This window comes from Podarcis pityusensis (genome assembly GCF_964106645.2).
Source record: "Podarcis pityusensis genome assembly, chromosome: 12".
NCBI classification, from domain to species: Eukaryota; Metazoa; Chordata; class Lepidosauria; order Squamata; family Lacertidae; genus Podarcis; species Podarcis pityusensis.
Genome location: NC_138037.1, coordinates 1,310,138 through 1,329,780, shown reverse-complemented (window position 1 = coordinate 1,329,780; position 19,643 = coordinate 1,310,138). Strand labels below are relative to the sequence as shown.

At 45.1% G+C, this 19,643-nt stretch overlaps 2 protein-coding genes across 11 annotated transcripts in view; both read right to left on the bottom strand.

Annotated features, from left to right (window-relative positions):
- Nucleotides 1–19,643, bottom strand: part of LOC308459773 (uncharacterized protein) — a 68,823-nt gene that overhangs the window by 44,248 nt on the left and 4,932 nt on the right. For 4 of the 10 annotated variants that reach the window (XM_080975442.1, XM_080975444.1, XM_080975441.1 and 1 more), the window contains one exon: nt 19,394–19,475. The exons of 1 other annotated variant lie outside the window; for it this stretch is intronic. In XM_080975442.1, the coding sequence (XP_080831568.1) occupies nt 19,394–19,475 (82 nt within the window). Of the gene's footprint in view, nt 1–1,942; nt 2,026–2,296; nt 2,379–2,812; nt 3,317–5,932; nt 5,979–6,457; nt 6,586–19,393; nt 19,476–19,643 lie in introns of those variants that run through there. 5 more of the 10 variants (XM_080975437.1, XM_080975436.1, XM_080975435.1 and 2 more) reach the window with 5 other exon arrangements.
- LOC308459830 (uncharacterized protein) overlaps nt 12,966–19,643 on the bottom strand; it is an 89,495-nt gene continuing 82,817 nt past the window's right edge. The window contains exons 3-4 of the mRNA XM_080975562.1: nt 16,658–16,784; nt 12,966–15,988 (exon numbers count right to left, since the gene is read on the bottom strand). Of these exons, the coding sequence (XP_080831688.1) occupies nt 14,499–15,988; nt 16,658–16,691 (1,524 nt within the window). The 5' untranslated portion in view covers nt 16,692–16,784 and the 3' untranslated portion in view covers nt 12,966–14,498. The remainder of the gene's footprint in view (nt 15,989–16,657; nt 16,785–19,643) is intronic.

Sequence of the window (19,643 nt, the reverse complement as noted above, 5' to 3'; positions counted from 1 at the left end):
TCTCCAGTATGAATTCTTTGATGGGGTGTGAGATGACAGCTCTTACGGAATCTCTTTCCACATTCCAGACACTGATATGGTTTCTCCCTTGTATGAATTATTTGATGGGAAATGAGATTTTTCTTCTGGTTGAAGCTCTTTCCACATTCCAGGCACTGATACGGTTTATCCCCTGTATGATTTCTTTGATGGGATGTCAGACTTTCTCTCCGAATGAAACTCTTTCCACATTCCAAGCACTGGTATGGATTCTCCCCGGTATGAATTCTTTGATGGCAAGTGAGATTTTTCTTATGGGTGAATCTCTTTCCACATTCCAAGCACTGATATGCTTTCTCCCCGGTATGAATTATTTGATGGGAGGTGAGATTGGAGTTCCGGCTGAAGCTCCTTCCACATTCCAAGCACTGATAGGGTTTCTGTCCATTGGGATTTCTCTGGTGGGAAGAGGAATGGGAGCTCTGCCTGAAACCCTCTCCACACTCCAAATATTGATATGGGTTTTCTACTGTGTGGATTTTGTCCTGTTCTCTCTTGTTCCTAATTTCCAATTCATCACCACCTGCAATGAAGAGAGAAACAAATTAGGAAGAAATGCAGCCCCAAATTACTGAACGATGCTAATGAATGCTTGTGATAGAGGAAGAACTGAACGGAATTAGTTGTGAGGTCTTCCTACAGGGTTTGCTACCTTTGTTAACTGGTATTAACAGACATATTGTTGGTAACCTGAGTTTGGAAAAGCATGGCTCTTTCTTGTTTGGCCCTATCATGGAAGCCTGCCTTTTTTGGTAATAAAAAACCTGACAGAAGCAATAAGACAAGACAAATAAACATCCTGGCAGAAGCTACTTCCCTTAGCACTCCGAAGCCTACATTTTGACAGTCCGGTCATTTCAGAGCAGCCTGGTCATTGTTTAAAAAGGCATAACTGGAGGAAGAACATTCACAGACAAAACATTAGCTAGCTCTCCATTCAAGGTGTGCTTTGGGGGGGGGGGGTGTTAGAATACCAGATGTTGCATGTGGTCCGGCTGAGCCCCATCAACATATTGGAGGTCCGTTACATAGAGATACTGTATGTACTGAATTCCAAAACTGATATTATCATCCAACAGGAGCCTTACCAAGCGAGTCCATCAGCCCACGATTTTCCTCCATGACTTCCTTATGCAGGGCTCTCTGGTCAGGATCCAGCAACGCCCATTCCTCGTCTGTGAAACGGAGAGCTACATCTTCAAAGCACACTGGACCCTAAAATGAAAAAGCATCTTCCTCTTAGACAGCAAAGGATTATCTACTACACACTGCTCTGTTGTTTACTGCCTGTCAGTGGCTGTGTTGTTTTAATGGGATTGTTTTCCTGCATATTTTAATTACACGTGAAATTCTTTTAATGTATTTAATTGTGTCTTTTAATGATGGGTATTAATCTTTTGGGAAAGAGTGGAACTCCACAAGGTGGTCTTCAGATCATTTTATCTGTGCAAGCCTTCCTGTTTGCCCCATGGAATGACCCCCTGTCCGCTGTTCTGGGGCAGAACCTTCCTGGTGCCTTAAAGCCAACTTCAAGGGGCACCTGGGGGCACAGGGAAGGGGGTGAGAGGGAAAATAGCCACACCGTGCAGCTGGTGGAGCTGTTAGGTGAATCCTCACCACTCTGTTGTATGGTTTTCCAACAGCTTATAAGCCGATTTTAGCATTAAGAGATAAAGATGTAAATTAAACTGAAGCTACTGATAAATAATGCTAGCAACCTTCTAAAGGCCAGTCTAGGTGAGGATCCTTATTCTCAACACATAAACTTTGATTGACATGCTCAGACATTGTTCAGGGCAGCTTTGACAGAAGTCAAGAGGAGGAGAGGAGATTCCTTTGGGCTGAAAAGCAGTCTGGCTGCCCCACCCACCTGCCTCTTCCCCACAAGGCTCCTTCCCGCTACCTGATCTGGTTCCACAGCCACTGCTTCTCCTCCACCTCCATGGAAAGGCAGATGAGGAGGTCTTGTCAGCATCCTTCTGTCACCTGCCAAAGTTAAATGGGAAGCCATGAGGGCATGCTTCTCCGAGACGTGAAGCTGTGCATCCCTAGCTACAGGTGGGCCTTAGAAAAAGCCTCACTTCTCACTTGCTGCTTTCATTTGGACATTTGTACCCATTTCATCGTTTAGCTGTGTAAAAAGACATCTCCCCTCCTTAGGATTCCAGGTCACAAATGTTTTCTCCAAAAAGATGTGAAGACCTCTCACATCTACAGAATGTGACCAAAGAGAGAGAAAAACCTCATTGCTTCCTACCTGGGGGCATCTCTCTGGTGTCCAACAAAGTCCTCTTTGCCTCAGAGGAATCCGGGCACATCTCTGCAAATGGATCCTTTCCCTGAAAGAGAAAGAAGGATTTGAGAAGAATTAGAAAAAGAATGGCAGATGTAAACACTCTAATGAGAGTCAGCGTGGTGTAGTGGTTAAGAGCGGTGGACTCGTAATCTGGGGAACCGGGTTTGCATCTCCGCTCCTCCACATGCAGCTGCTGGGTGACCTTGGGCCAGTCACGCTTCTCTGAAGTCTCTCAGCCCTACTCACCTCACAGAGTGTTTGTTGTGGGGGAGGAAGGGAAAGGAGAATGTTAGCCGCTTTGAGACTCCTGAAGGGGAGTGAAAGGCGGGATATCAAATCCAAAACTCTTCTAATGGCGTCAGACATCATTCCTTGGAAGTTTTCCAAAAAAGGATGGGCAAACTATTACAGTGTTGGGGGATACTCTCCCTCCTTTTAAGAGACCCCGGGGAATATCCAGAGGAAAGTCTCTCTCACCTGCTGCTCTGCCTGCTTCCTCTCCTCTGCCTGACTCAGGAGGAATCCTTCGGCCAGGGCCACCGCCTGGGAACTGGTCTCCGCTCCACATTCTCTCACCCAGATCTCCATCTCCAGTGGAAGGACAGCCAGGAACTGCTCCAAGATCACCAGGTCCAGCATCTCAGCTTTCGTGTGCCTTTCTGGCTTCAGCCACTGATGGCAAAGGTGGTGGAGTCGGCTGCAAACCTCTCTGGGTCCATTGGCCTCTTGGTAGCAGAACTGCCTGAACTGCTGGTTCCACACATCTGAGCAGAGGGTATCCTTCTCATTCACGATCTTCTGCATGGAGCTTTCCCAGAATCCTTCACTGCTCTCAGTTTCGATGGCATGGTCTCTTCCTGCTTCTGGGCCAGCGGAGTCTTGCTCATCCATCTGGGCTCTCAGGAAACCTCTAAGATATTGGAAGGAACCCTTGGTCTTCTGACAAGTTCCTTTTGTCCTCATGAGAGGTGCTACCAAATCCTACAGAGCAAATACATTGTTCTGTTATAAAATTCATACACTGTCAGGAGAAGAAAAAATGTCCCCTGAGCAAGCATGGTTGAGTCTTGCTGGGAACAAGGCCTGTACCCCCTCACAGCTCAGATTCTTAGCTTTCTTCAAGAAACAAGCAAACAAGCAGGCAAGAAGGAGAAGCAAGCCTCTAGCCCTCCTAGAAGGAAAGTTACCATGCAAAATGTGCAGGCAACTGAAGTGATTTCTGTGATACGAATAAGCCTGGTCGCTCCTGCCTTTCAATAGTTTCAGTCAAAGACTGAAGTCAGAACTGTGACTGACGAATGAGTAATGTGTATGGGGTGGAGTTCATTTCCAGGCTCAATTCAAGGATTCACTTAGGCCCCGAAATATCTGATGAGCTGTCTCCTTCTCTACAGACCATCTTGGATGTTCAGGTTGGCAGATGGGGTCCTCCTGGTAGTTTCATCACCACCCTCAGAGTTTTCGGTGGGGGTGACCCAAGAGTTCCTCAGTGAGGGAATTCCCTCCCAAGAGAGGCCAGCCAAGCACCTTCCCCTCTTTACCACAATATCCGACTGCTGAGACGTGTGTTTTTAATACTGAATATGGTTGCAACCAGCCCTGGGTTATAAATGTAGTTTTAGTAATAAGAGTAACAAAAATAACAACTGGAACAATAAAAAAATAAAGTGTAGGGGGGAGGAAAATAAAAGTGCAAGAAAACACCCACCCACTCCATAAGCAATTGGCTCAGTGTGGTTGATCTAAATCAAAATTATCTTCACTTTGAACGCCGCTCCCACATTCAACCAAAGACCAACATTTTTAAAAATTTCATTGGTAACATAGGAAGAAATATGACTATTACTCTTAATTAACCACAAGGGCTCCTGACATTGCAGAGGGTTGGACTAGATGATCCTCAGTACCACTTCCAACTGATTTTATGGCTTCCTCCACAGTATCCCTGGGATCCTGTAAAAACCCTCCCTACCCTCTCCCTATATATAAGGGTCTGGTGATGTCTGTTTCAGTGTATCTGAAGAAGTGTGCATGCACACAAAAGCTCATACCAAGAACAAACTGAGTTGGTCTCTAAGGTGCTACTGGAAGGAACTTTATTATTATTATTTTGTTTCGACTACGGCAGACCAACACGGCTACCTACCTGTAACCTGGGAACCACAGTTATGGATGCTGGCAGTTGCTAGGAGACACCCCCCCCCCCGAGTGGTTTAACAATCCATCCTCCTTGCCAGGGAACTCAGATAATTGTCTCTTGGGCAAAGGGGGCTGGTGGAAGAGGGGGGCGCTGCCTGTTTCACCCCCAGCTGAGCTTTGCTTCCTTTCCTTGGATGGTGAGACCCCCAGGGGTTCTCAGTACGGCTTTCTGTTAAGTCTCCAAAGATTCTCAGGGCATCTGAGCAATGGTTGCATGTCTGAATGGACGCACATGGGTTAGCCAGGAGTCTGGATTGCATCGGGACAAACTCAGCATCAGAACAGAAGATGAGTTCCACAGGATCAGGCCAAAGGGCCCACTGTGGGGGGCAGAGTAGACCCAGCGTGGCTCCCCTCTCCTCCTCCATGAATTTGCCTCCTCCTCCTCCTCTTAACAAACCTGGACAGCATCTTAAAAAGCAGAGACATCACCTTGCCAACAAAGGTCCGTATAGTTCAAGCTATGGTTTTCCCAGTAGTGATGTATGGAAGTGAGAGCTGGACCAGCAAGAAGGCTGATCGCCGAAGAATGGATGCTTTTGAATTCTGGTGCTGGAGGAGACTCTTGAGAGTCCCATGGACTGCAAGAAGATCCAACCTCTCCATTCTGGAGGAAATCAGCCCTGAGTGCTCACTGGAAGGACAGATCCTGAAGCTGAGGCTCCAAGACTTTGGCCCCCTCATGAGAAGAGAAGACTCCCTGGAAAAGACCCTGATGGTGGGAAAGATGGAGGGCGCAAGGAGAAGGGGACGACGGAGGATGAGATGGTGGGACAGTGTTCTCGAAGCTACCAGCATGAGTTTGACCAAACTGCGGGAGGCAGTGGAAGACAGGAGGGCCTGGCGTGCTCTGGTCCAGGGCGTCATGACTAAACAACAACAACAACCTCCTCCTTTTAAAGCCATCCAGGTTGGTGACTTTACCTGCCTCCTGCAGGAGGGAGCTCCAAAGCTTTAACTCTGCAACGCAGGAAGAAGTACTTTATTTCTCTGCCCTCCACCTTCCAACATTCCTTATTTATCTACTGCACAGATAAGGTTTTCATTTTCATTGTGTATTTAATGTCCGAATGTTTATGTCTGGCTACCACCTCTGGTAAGAAATGTGACTTGTGCATCAGTGTGAATTGGGTTTATTTGCACGACTTTTCCCCTGACCCAAAGCCCAGCCCCCCCCCCAAGTGGCAGGCAGCCCCTGGATCCGGAGGAGCAAAGTTCCAGACGAGGAACTCTCCTTGGCTTTGCAGAGAGAAAGGAGTGGAGGTGGCCCCTCTGCTCCTTGATCTGGTGGGTCCTCCATGCATGAGCCGAACAGGCCCCCCATGCCCCCTCCCCCTGCAGCCCCGGGACCCCCCTTCTCCCCAATGCACGCACAGGGGGAAGAGAGGGGAGACTCACCAGATCCCAAGAGGAGGCCCCGAGGCAGCATTTGCAGAGAGAGATCAAAGCCACCCCTCTCCCTATGCAAGGGGGGGGGCTGGAGGGAGAGGGTTTAGCTCTGGGGGGGGGGACTTGCCCCCTCTTTATTTCCTCCCCCCTTTAGTAATCCGGCTCAGCTCCTTTTGACCCTTGCAAAGGCGAGCGGAGCAAGCTCACCCCTCGCCCCGTCCCTCTGGAAAGCAGGAGTCCCGGAGGAGCCCCGGGCATCGCGCACAGCCGGAGGAGGGGCTTCATTTGCGGGGGGGGGGGGCTGTCCTGTCCGGGCTCTGAGCTGCCCCCTCCCTTGGCCACGAACGGGAGGAGCAGCTGGCAGGGAAAAGGCTCTGCAAGAAGCAGGAGTCGCCTTCCTAGAATCCAAAATGCCAGAGACACCTGGCTGCGAAACCTCTTCTCGGGAAGGGACCCCCAGGAGTCATCTAGTCCAACCCCTTCGTGCAAGGAGCATCCCCTGCAGACGCGTCCCCCGTGCCTCTGCTTACTAACCTCCAGGGGAGGAGAGCCCACCACCGCCAGACTCAGAGAAATAGGAGAGCCGGGACCCCGCCAGGCCATCTAGTCCAGCCCCGGCCAGGCCAGGCCCTCGCTCGCTCCCCCGCCCCTCTCTGTTTCTCAAGCGCCGGAGGCGGAACCTTCGCGCGCGGGCCCTGCCGCCCAGGGGGACGCCTTTCCTGAGGGACGCGGAGCGCCTTCCGCCTCCGCCTGGCTCTGCCTCTCGTGTCATGGCGGCGGCCCTTCAGCGTAAAACACCGGGGATGGGGGAGAATAGAGCCGCTTCAAGGAGGTGCTCTATAGCAGAAGCGGTTGGTTAAGCCTCCGAAGTTAAGAGCTTCGGGCCCCACTCTCTTGGGGGCCCCCAAAAAATGTTAAAGGAAAAAATAACCTGAATGTACACTTCCAGAATATAAGACAAAAAACAAATAAAATAAGAGAGTGAAAAGACACAACTTAAGAACCACCGCCCTATATCATTACTTAATGTGGATTACAAAATCTTTGCAGACATTTTGGCCAAGAGATTGAAAAAAGTTTTGATGGAAGAGATTCATAAAGACCAAGCGGGCTTTCTCCCAGGAAGACATTTGTCTGATAATTTGAGGAACACAATTGATATCTTGGAAAAATTAGAAGTGAATATAAACACTAAAGCAGTGTTGATATTTGTAGACGCGGAGAAAGCCTTTGACAATATTTCTTGGAATTTTATGAAGAAGAATCTTCAGGGTATGGGGGTAGGCCAAGGTTTTGAGAATGGTATAAGTGCAATTTATTCAGAACAAAAGGCTAAACTAATTGTAAATAATGTTGTGACGGAAGAACTTAAAATTGAAAAAGGGACACGACAAGGTTGCCCAGTTTCCCCACTTCTTTTTATTTCGGTCCTGGAGGTTCTGCTGAATATGATCAGAAGGGACCAGATGGTTAAAGGTATACAGGTCGGAATTAAACATTATAAATTGAGAGCATTTGCAGATGACTTAGTATTGACGTTACAGGAGCCAGAATCTAGTACTAAAAGGGTTTTAGAACTGATTCAAGAATTTGGTCAAGTGGCAGGATTTAAATTGAACAAGTCAAAAACCAAGGTTCTAGAGAAAAATCTAACACCGTTTGAAAGAGAGAGGTTTCAGAATGAGACAGGTTTAACAGTGGTTAAGAAAGTTAAATACCTGGGGATTAACATGACAGCAAAAAATGGGAATTTATTTAAAGATAATTATGAAAAATGTTGGTCAGAAGTGAAAAAAGATTTAGAAATTTGGTCAAATTTAAAGCTTTCACTGCTAGGCCGTATTGCTGCGATAAAAATGAATGTATTGCCTAGAATGTTATTTTTGTTTCAAACTTTGCAGATCGTGGACAAAATGGATTGTTTCAAGAGGTGGCAGAAAGATATTTCTAAATTTGTCTGGCAGGGTAAGAAGCCCAGAATAAAATTTAAAATACTAACGGATGCAAAGGAAAGAGGTGGATTTGCCCTGCCAGACCTTAAACTGTACTATGAATCAGCAGCCTTTTGCTGGTTGAAAGAATGGCTACTTCTTGAAAACACTGACATTTTGGATTTAGAAGGTTTTAATAATGTATTTGGATGGCATGCATATTTATGGTATGATAAGGTCAAAGCACATAAAGCATTTAGAAACCACATTGTCAGGAAAGCGCTGTTTAATGTTTGGATAAGATATAAGGATTTGCTAGAAAATAAAACCCCAAGGTGGCTGTAACCAATGGAAGCGAAAGCCTTGAAAAAGGTCAATATGGAGGTCAAATGGCCGAAATATTGGGAAATTTTGGAACAAGACGGAGATAGACTGAAATTGCAGAGTTTTGAAAAACTAAAAAACAAAGTGCGAGACTGGCTTCATTATTATCAAATAATGGAGGTATTTAAATTGGACAGTAAAATTGGCTTCCAGGTGGAAAGATCCAAATTAGAAACAGAATTGTTAGAACCCAAGACTAAGAACTTGTCAAGAATGTATAACTTGCTGCTGAAATGGAATACTCAAGATGAAACGGTAAAATCGGCTATGATTAAATGGGCACAGGACGTTGGTCATAACATTATGTTTGCTGACTGGGAACAGTTATGGACCACAGGTATGAAATTTACGGCATGTAATGCCTTAAGAGAGAATATTATGAAAATGATATACAGGTGGTACATAACCCCAGTCAAGCTTGCGAAAATCTATCACTTGCCCGATAACAAATGTTGGAAATGTAAAGAAATTGAAGGTACTTTTTTTCACCTTTGGTGGACGTGCCCAAAGATTAAGGCGTTCTGGGAAATGATATATAATGAATTAAAAAAGGTATTTAAGTATACCTTCCCCAAGAAACCAGAGGCCTTTCTCCTGGGCATAGTGGGCCAAATGGTGTTAAAAAAGGATAGAACTTTCTTTATGTATGCAACAACAGCAGCAAGAATACTCATCGCAAAGTATTGGAAGACACAAGAACTTCCCACGCTGGAGGAATGGCAGATGAAACTTATGGACTATATGGAATTGGCGGAAATGACTGGTAGAATCCGTGACCAGGGAGAAGAGTCGATGGAGGAAGACTGGAAGAAATTCAAAGACTATCTTCAGAAACACTGCAAAATTAAGGAATGTTAGAGTGATGTTGGACTGAAAACAAGTGGTTTCCAGCTGTACAGGTCAAAGTTAAGGATAGATTAAGATTAAAGATCAAGATTAAAGATGTTTAAAGAATTGGAAATTTGATAATAAAAGGGAAAAATTTAAAGCTATATGACATTAAGATCAAGGATTAGGTTTAAAAAAGTTGAAGTTATATATTTTAACGTTTTATTAAATTAAAGATTGGGATTAAAAAAGTGGAAAAGAAACTGCTGGACAAATAATGTGGATTGGAATACAAAAGAGGGAGGTATGAGGAAGTCCAGAAAATAAGTAATTTAAAATTGGAAATGGAAAAGAGAGTTTCTTTTTAATTGTTATGTTTTGTGTTTTTATTGTTAAGTTTTGTATTGTTTTTTGTGTGTGTTGCTTTTCTTTTTTGTTTGTTTAAAACCTTAGTAAAAAATTATTAAAAAATAAATAAATAAAATAAAACCTCCATACAGCAACCGTGTTTTGTGTTGTGTAGGCTCCAATTTGTTATGTGCAAATGGCTTCAGATACCTCCTTCTTCTTCTTTTTGGCGATCCCTCGTAGCCGAGTAAGATTTTCCTCCATAAACAGGGTTTTAACAATGAGTCCATAAGTGACTGTGGAGACCATATAGCAGATCAACACAAAAAACAGCAACAATTTGTTGTTGGCAAAAGGATAGCTGGACATAGAAAGTACCTTCAGTAGCTTAAAGGTAAAGGGACCCCTGACCATTAGGTCCAGTTGTGGCCGACTCTGGGGTTGTGGCGCTCATCTTGCTTTACTGGCCGAGGGAGCCGGCGTACAGCTTCTGGGTCATGTGGCCAGCAGGACTAAGCCATTTCTGGCGAACCAGAGCAGTGCACAGAAACACTTACCTTCCCGCCGGAGCGGTACCTAGTTATCTACTTGCACTTTGACATGCTTTCGAACTGCTAGGTTGACAGGAGCAGGGACCGAGCAATGGGAGCTCACCCTGTCATGGGGATTCGAACCACCAACCTTCTGATTGGCAAGTCCTAGGCTCTGTGGTTTAACCCACAGCGCCACCCACGTCCCTTCAGTTTAACCCACAGCACCACCTGCATCCCTTCAGTAGCTTAGGGCCTCATCAAACCTCAATCCAGCCCTCCTCTTAACACTAGTTGTACAATTCCTGTCTCCCTGGAAGTAAGCCCCACTAAGGGCAACAGGTCTTAAGTGTTTATGGGATTGCAACCTAAAGCACCTTGCAGAACAGCAGTGGGCTTTTAAAGAGTGGAAAGCCCTCCTCCTTTGGGGCAAGAGATTCTTCATCCTTGAAGAAGACAGGACAAAGGTGTTCACACAATATGCAAAAGTCGTACCTTGCCATGATGATGATAGGCATCTTGATCAATGGTTGAGTTTACATCACAGTCCTAAGCATTTCTGCCCAGAAGCAAATTCCTCTGAGCAATGGGACCAAGTGTAGAATAAGAGTTTTGGATTACAGCCGTAAACTGCTCTAAATATACCTGGATGGGGTCTGAGCCAACCATGCCAAAATAGAGGCCTGTCTTGGATGAGATCTGTCTCTGTTATTGGAGCAGGCGGGTTTGCCCTCTTTTATCACAGATATCTCCGATTGTGGGGCAAGTGTATTGTGTGGAGCAGAGTTGTCTTGCACTCCCTCTGGGCACTCTCAGAGTCTGTTTTGCAGTTCATGGAGGCTGTTTCTACGGATGCAGTACTAATAGCTGCTTCTGTCCCAATGAAAGGGGCATTATCCACATATCAAGTCCTGGAGCAGGGTTTCCCAGCTGTTTTTGTACTACAATTCCCATCAGCCACTGGGGATGATGGGAGTTGTAGTCCAAAACCAGTTGGAGACCCAAGTTTGAGAAACGCTGCACTACAGCAAAGGGTCAATACAAACACAGTAGAATATACAACTGAAATGTTACGTTTATTTTACTACTAATACTGTATTTGAGTTACTAATGAGTTCTTGTTTTATTCTGGCTTGTGTCATGAACCATTAGATCTCCTTTTTATAGCAGCATCACTGGGCAGCTGTTAACATGGACGAATGGCAAAGTGCAGTCCTAATTGGTCCAGTCCATAAAAGCCTCACCTACCACAATCCTCACCACCACAGCTCCAGTTTTGCTTCACTGTTAAGTGATGTATTTTAGTGTCAATATTTGCACATTCTTTTTCTTCCAATAGTCAAAGACCAATGTCTGTTGTGACAAAGCCTCCTTCGAATGTGTATATGTACCTGAGCTTCACAGCCTAACCTACCTCACAGGGTTAGTGTCAGATTAAATGAGGAGGGGGAGAGCCACGTAGCCCCACCTCGAGCTCCTTGGAGAAAAAAGTGGTACATAACTGCAATAAATGAATTTCAGTAGGGATGCATGTCAGATTCTGCACTTAGGCAGGAAGAACCAGCTGCACCAATATAAGACAGGGGGAACCTGCCTTGGCAACAGCACATGTGAAAAGGATCTAGGGGTCTTGGGAGACCACAAGCTGAACATGAGTCCACAATGTGATTTCTTGGATACTTGAAGCCCCTTAAGAGTAACGTATCTTCATACTTCAAAATAGTTTTAGCCCATTTATTTTTTGTTGAATATTCATTAATTTGTATCCAGTTCCATAGCTTCTGAACCCATTCCTGTAGGCCAAGATGTATCATACTAACTTAGAAATACCATTCCTTTGATTTTCGCTTCTTCCATTCCACTTGGTGTGTCCAAAACAGTAATCCATGGGGTTTGTTCCATGAATTGGTGTTTCTCCCTGTTCAGATTTGCTCCAGCACTGCCCCCCACGCCTGCGCCCCCTTCCCACTTGAGCCAAGCTTTGACCTGAGGCTTTACTGGGTTTTTCACCAAACACCCCCCTTATTCTGTCTGTCATCACAGAGAACTCTTATCTGAACACTTCACCCCTAACATAGCAAAGGAGGTGGTGTGCAGTGGAATGCAACTCATAGATAGATAGATGATAGATAGAAAGATAGATAGATAGATAGATAACAAGGGTTCCCAGGTAACTTTGTGTACATAAATGCATGCTTTCAAATGTTCCTGTTTCTTTTTTTTATTTTAATAGTGTGTTTATTTATTTATTTTATTATATTTGTACACCGCCCTTCCCCCGCAGATCTCAGGGTGATACACAACATAAATATACAATATAAAAACACCAAGTGCATGATGATAAAAACAAGAACAGGAAACAAATCACGAAGACCCCACCTCTTCCCCCAACTGTAACAAGGGGTAAAGGTAAAGGGACCCCTGACAGTTGTGGAAGGTAAAGGGACCCCTGAGGTTGCGGCGCTCATCTCGCTCTATAGGCCGAGGGAGCCGGCGTTTGTCCGCAGACAGCTTCCGGGTCATGTGGCCAGCATGACTAAGCCACTTCTGGCGAACCAGAGCAGTGCACGGAAACGCCGTTTATCTTCCCGCCGGAGTGGGACCTATTTATCTACTTGCACTTTGACGTGCTTTCGAATTGCTAGGTTGGCAGGAGCAGGGACTGAGCAACGGGAGCTCACCCCGTCGCAGGGATTCGAACCGCCGACCTTCTGATCTGCAAGTCCTAGGCTCTGTGGTTTAGACCACAGCACCACCCGCATCCCTAACAAGGGGTATTATAAGGCTGTTCCTTTACTGCTAATCTACCCAATGCAACACTGCTTCAAAACAACCACTACTTTCACTCTCCACCTGTCTCTACTGAAGCGACTATAGACCATCTCAGGAGAGCTGCTCCCTGCCTTGCAGGCCTTATCCCACCTGGCCTGGGAGGACTGATGGACTGACTCCAGCTGCAATGGCTGAGCCTGTTGAACAGTCTCTGGGGCTTTTTGGGTGAGGGGTTGTCGCTCTCGAGTTTTTTGTATCTTTATTATATTTATTATTTTACTATTTATTGAATTTATATACCGCCCTATACCCAGAGGTCTCTGGGCGGTTCACATAAAAAGATCACAGTATATAAAATAAAAATAAAAGCAATAATCTAATAATACTCCCCCCAAAAAGAGCTACATTTTAAAAGGGTATTGGATGTTAACCAAAGGCCTTGGTTAAAAAGGACCACTTTTGCCTGGCACCTAAAGGTGTATAATTCCCTGAGGAGAGCATTCCACAGACGGGGAGCCACTGCAGAGAAGGCCCCATTCTTGTGTCGCCACCCTCCAGACCTCTCAAGGAGGAGGCACACGAAGGAGGGACTCAGAAGATGATCTCAGGGTCTGGGTGGGTTCATACGGAAAAAGTCAGTCCTTGAGGTATTACGGTCCTGAGCCATTTACGGCTTTATAGCTCAAAACTAACACTTTGAATTGGGCCCGGAAACTAATCGATAGCCAGTGCAGTCGGACCAGGATCGGTGTAAGATGCTCAGACCGTCTTGCTCCGGTGAGCAACCTGGCCGCTGAATTCTGCACCAGCTGAAGTTTCCGAACCGAATCTTTATCTTAGATCTTGTTGTGATTTATGTGAAAACTGCTCAGTTTGGTGCTTTCAAACTCGGAGCCAATAATCTCCCACTTTAGCATTCCTAACCCCCCCTCCACTCCCTAGCTAAAATTTCCTTAAAACCACCATTCTACTTACTTACCACTATTACATTAATTACTTTCAGACAGGTGTATACAACTTTAAATACAAAACACCAGAACACTGCACACAAAGATTAAGGAGATGCACAAGCATGCACGTTTTCCAAGAGTGTTACTAGAGAGCAAGTGATTAGGTATAGTGATAAGGGTTTCAGGAACCCTGGGAGACTTGGGTTCAAATCCCAATTTGGCCATGAAGCTGAATAAATGGATTTCAAATAGGACAAATGTCAGGTTCTGTGGTTAGGCAAGAAGAACCAGTTGCACAAATATAAGGTGGGGTATCCTGGCTTGCCACAAGCTGAACATGAGACAACAAAGTGATGCAGCAGCAAATTCACTTAATGCTATTCCAGGCTGCATCAACAGAAGTCTAGTGTCCCGATCAAGGGAAGTAATAGGACCAATTTATTCTGCCTTCCTCAGACCACACCTGGACTCCACTGTTCAGTTCTGGGCACCACAATTTAAGAAGGATATTGACAAGTTGGAATGTGTTCTGAGGAGAGTGACCAAGATCATCGAGGTTCTGGAAACCAAGCCTGATGAGGAACAGTAACGGTATTTGGGTATGTACTGAAAAAGAGAAGAGATGATAGGCATCCTCAAATATCTAAAAAGCTATCACATAGAAGATAGAGCAAACTTGTTTTCTCCTGCTCTGGAGGGTAGGACATGAACAAATGGATTCAGGTTACAAGAAAGCAGATTCCAACTAAAAATGAGGGAAAACGTTCTGACGGTAAGAGGTGAATTGGACCAGATAGCACTGGGTCCCTTCCAACTCTACAATTCTTTGATTCTACCCAATGTGAGTTCTTTGATGGGAAATGAGATGGGTTCTCTGACTGAACCTCTTTCCGCATTTCAAGCACTGATAGGGTTTCTCCCCTGTATGAGTTCTTTCATGGGAAGTGAGATGGGCACTCTGACTGAATCTTTTCCCACATTTCAAGCACTGATAGGGTTTCTCCCCTGTGTGAATTCTTTGATGGGAAGTGAGACTTTCTTTCCGACCGAAGCCCTTTCCACATTCCAAACACTGATATGGTTTTACCTCACTGTGAATATATTTATGTCGACGGAAGTTTGTGATTGTATTAAAGCTCTTTCCACATTCCAGACACTGATATGGTACCTCCCCTGTATGAATAATTTGATGGGAAATGAGGCTTAGTTTTTGGGTGAAGCTCTTTCCACATTCCAAGCACTGATAGGGTTTCTCCCTGCTGTGAATTCTTTGAGGTGAAGAGAGACTTTCCTTCTGATCGAACATCTCTGAACTCTCCAAATACTGATATGGTTTCTCCACTGTGTGGATTTGGTTGTGGTCTCCATTAAGATTAGAACCCGCAATGAAGCTCTTTCCATATTCCAAGCACTGAAATGGTTTCTCCCCAATATGAAATATTTTGTGGGAAGAGAGTTTGGCACTATGACTGAAGCTCTTCCCACAATCCAAGCACTGATACAGTTTCTTCCCTGTATGAATTCTTTGATGGCCCTTGAGATGGGAACTCTGACTGAAACTTTTCCCACATTCTGAGCAGAGATACGGTTTCTTCCCTGTATGAATTCTTTCATGGGATGTGAGATGGGCTCTCTTACTGAAGCTCTTTCCACATTCTGAGCAGAGATAAGGTTTCTCCCCAGTATGAATACTTTGATGGACCGTGAGACCAGGCCTGTGACTGAAGCACTTTCCACATTCCAAGCACTGATATGGTTTCTCCCCTGTATGAATTCTTTGATGGACCGTGAGGCTGGAACTCGCATTGAAGCTTTTTCCACATTCCAAGCACTCATAGGGTTTCTCTCCTGTATGGATTCTTTGATGGGAAATGAGATTGGCTGTCCGACTGAACTTCTTTCCACATTCTATGCACTGAAAGGGTTTCTCCCCAGTATGAAATCTTAGGTGGGAAGTTAGATTGGCACTCTGACTGAACCTTTTCCCACATTGCAAGCACTGGTACGGTTTCTCTCCTGTATGAAATCTTTGGTGGGAAGTGAGATGGGTGCTCCGACTGAAACGCTTTCCGCATTCCAAGCACTGATATGGTTTCTCCCCAGTATGAATAATCTGGTGGCCCTTGAGGTGAGCACGCTGCCCAAAACTTTTTCCACATTCCAAGCATTGATATGGCTTATTCCCAATGGGAATGTTTTGAAGGGAAGTGGAATGGGAGCTCTGAAAGAAGCTTTCCCAGCAATCTGAATATATATATGGATTTTCCACTATTTGGATTTCGTCATGCTCTTCCTCGTTCTTAATTAGCAATTCATCACCACCTGCAACAAAGGGAGAAATTTATTAGATATCCTCAGGGAAAAATGCAGTCCCAAATTATTGAACACTGCACATAAAGACTTGTGATAGAGGAAAAACTGAAGGTCTTACCCCAGGGTTCACTGTTGTTGACTGGCAATACATATTTATTGATTTTGCTTGGCCCAATCATAGAATTTGTGCCATTTCAAATGTCAGTAATCTCATTGGTCAACCAAAAATGTGAGAAGCATAAACCAAAACAAAAAATGTGACAGAATCTACTTCAGGTTCCCTAACAACTCTGAAGCCTACATTTAAAAGCGCAGGGCAGTTCAGGCCAGCCTATTTAGAGTTCAAGAAGACAGATAATTCAAGGGTAGCTGTGGGGGTGTCAGAATCACATAAAGATATGTACAGTGGAGGCTCGGGTTGTGAACGTGATCCGTGCGGAATGCACGTTCGCAACTCGCGTATGCGCACGCGCGGGTTGAGATTTGGCGCTTCTGTGTAAAGCGCGATTTAGCACTTCTGCGCATGCGCAACCTCCAAAACCCGGAAGTAACCCATTCCGGTACTTCCACGTTTCGGCGGTCCGTAACCCAAAAAAATGCAACCTGAAGTGGCTGTAACCCGAGGTATGACTGTATCGCATTTCAAAACAGATATTATGATCAAATGGGCAGTCTTACTGAGAGAGTCCAGGATCCCACGATTCTCCTCCATGACTTCCTTATGCAGAGCTCTCTGGTCAGGATCCAGCAAAGCCCACTCCTCGTCTGTGAAATGAACAGCTATATCTTCAAAGCACACCGGACCCTAAAAGAAGAGAAAAATGTCTTGCTGTCAGACAGCATAAAGATTATCTTCCACATGTCGTTCTGCTGTTTTCTGCCTGTTAACTGCTATGTAGTTTTAATGGGATTGTTTTGCTGTACATTTTAATTATGGATGCTTATTTTAACGTCTCAATGGAATTCTCTTATTGTATATTTTAACAATGGGTATTAAACTTGGGGTAAATGGGTAAAACTCCACGTGGTGTTCCTCAAAGCATTCTGTCTGTGCAAGTTTGCCAAACGGAGGGGTCTCCTCTTTGATCTCCCTGTGCCCTTTTCTGGGCGGGGGACAACCTTCCTGATGCCCTAATGCCAACTTCAAAGGGCACATGTGGGCACAGAGGAAAGTGGGGAAGCTCCATTGTGTAACCGATGGGGCTGCTTAGGTGAATCCTGGCCACTGTTTCGTATGGTTTGTCAACTGCTTAGAAGCTTTTTTTAGCATTAAATGATATAAATAAAACTGAAGCTACTGATAAATAACACTAGCAACATTCAGAAGGCTAGTGAACGTGAGGTGGTCGTTCATCGTTCTCAGCACATAAACCTTCTGGAATGGCATTTTAAGCCTTTGTTAAGGGCAGTTTTGACAGAAGTCAAGAGATGAGCAAAAGAGATTCGTTGAACCCTGGCTGCCCCCTCTCTCGGCCTCTTTGCCCCAAGCAATCCTTCTCCCTACCTGGTCTGGTTCCAGAGCTGCTGCTTCCCCTCCACCAGCATAAGAAGATGGATGAGGAAGTCTTGCCAGCATCCTTGTGTCACCTGACGGAGGTAAGTAGGAAGCCATGAGTGAAGAAGGGCATCTCTAACTACAGCTTGGCCATAGAAAAAGCCTCACCTGCTGCATGCATGGGGCTGTTTGTAGCCATTTCGTATTTAAGCTGTGTAAAAATACATAATAATAATAGCAATAACAATAATATTAGTAGTATTATTTATACCCTGCCCATCTGACTGGGTTTCCCCAGTCACTCTGGGTGGCTTACAGTATATTTAAAACATAATAAAGCATCAAACATTAAAAACTTCCTGATACAAGGCTGCCTTCAGATGTCTTCTAAAAGCTGTATAGTTCGTTATCTGCTTGACATCTAAAGGGAGGGTGTTACACAGAGCGGATGCCACTACCGAGAAGGCCCTCTGCCTGGTTCCCTGTAGCTTCACTGCTTGCAGGTAGGGAACTGCCAGAAGGCCCTCTGAGTGTCCGGGCAGAACGATGGGGATGGAGACGCTCCCTCAGGTATACTGGGCCTTTGAGGCCGTTTAGGGCTTTAAAGGTCAGCACCAACACTTTGAATTGTGCGCAGAAATGTACTGGGAGCCAATGAAGGTCTCAGGACCAGTGTTATATGGTCTTGGCAGCCACTCCCTGTCACCAGTCTAGCTGCTGCATTCTGGAGTAATTGTAGTTTGGGGGTCACCTTCTTCTTCTTCTTTTTTTTCAAAGATATTTATTAAGGTTTTCAATATATTACAAAAAAAGAAAAAAGAAAAAAGAAAAATACAAAATAAAAATAGTTAAAAACAATTCAGTTTTTCAATCACTTATCATTCATTTGCTTATTTCCCGGACCTCCTCACACCTCCCTTTTCTGTATTCCAATTCAGTTTGTTAGTTCAGCAAATCCCTCCCCTCTTTGTTTATCCTAATCTTCAATCTTAAAATATTGTAACATTAGATTTTTACCTATTAATAGTCTATTTTTTCATATTCCCTTATAACATTACAGCTGGAAACCACTTAGTTTCTATCCAACATCATTCTAACATTCATTAATTTTACAGTATTTCTGTAGATAGTCTTTAAACTTTTTCCAATCTTCTTCCACCGACTCTTCTCCCTGGTCTCGGATTCTGCCAGTCATTTCTGCCAGTTCCATATAGTCCATCAGCTTCATCTGCCATTCTTCCAGAGTGGGTAGATCTTGTGTCTTCCAATACTTTGCAATAGTTTCCGGGTCACCTTCAAAGGTAGCCCCATGTAGAGCGCATGGCAGTAGTCCAAGCAAGAGATAACCAGAGCATGCACCACTCTGCATGTGGTGTGGAGCCAGTGTGGTATAGTGGTTAAGAGCGGTAGTCTCGTAATCTGGGGAACCGGGTTCGCTTCCTCACTCCTCCACATGCAGCTACTGGGTGACCTTGGGCCAGTCACACTTCTCTGAAGTTTCTCAGCCCCACTCACCTCACAGAGTGTTTGTTGTGGGGGAGGAAGGGAAAGGAGAATTTTAGCCGCTTTGAGACTCCTTCGGGCCGTGATAAAGCGGGATATCAAATCCAAACTCTTCTTCTTCTCTTCTATTCTGGAGAGTCAGTCTGCAGGCAGGGAGGGTCTCATCCTGTGTACCAGATGGAGCTGGCAGACAGCTGCCCGGGACACAGAATGGACCTCTGTCTCCATGGATGGCTGTGAATCCAAAATGACTCCCAGGCTGCGCACCTGGTCCTTCAGAGGCACAGTTACCCCATTCAGGACTACACCTGCCCACCCCGTCCCCCCAAAACAGTACTTCTATCTTGTCAGGATTCAACCTTAATCCGTTAGCCACCATCCATCCTCCAACCGCCTCCAGACATATTCCTCCTTACCCAGAGGCCTCTCTCTGGTGTCCAACGGAGTCCTCTCTACCTCAGAAGAATCTAAGGCCATTTCTGCAAACGGACCCTTTCCCTGAAAGAGAAACAAGGATTCAAAACAGAGAATGGGGAGAATTAGAAAAAAGGCAGATGTAAACCCTAACCCTAAACTTCCTTGAATGCTTTCCAAAAAAAGGATACGCCATTATTAGAAAATTAGGGGGTACTCTCCCTCCAGTTCAGACCCCCTTAGGATTATCCA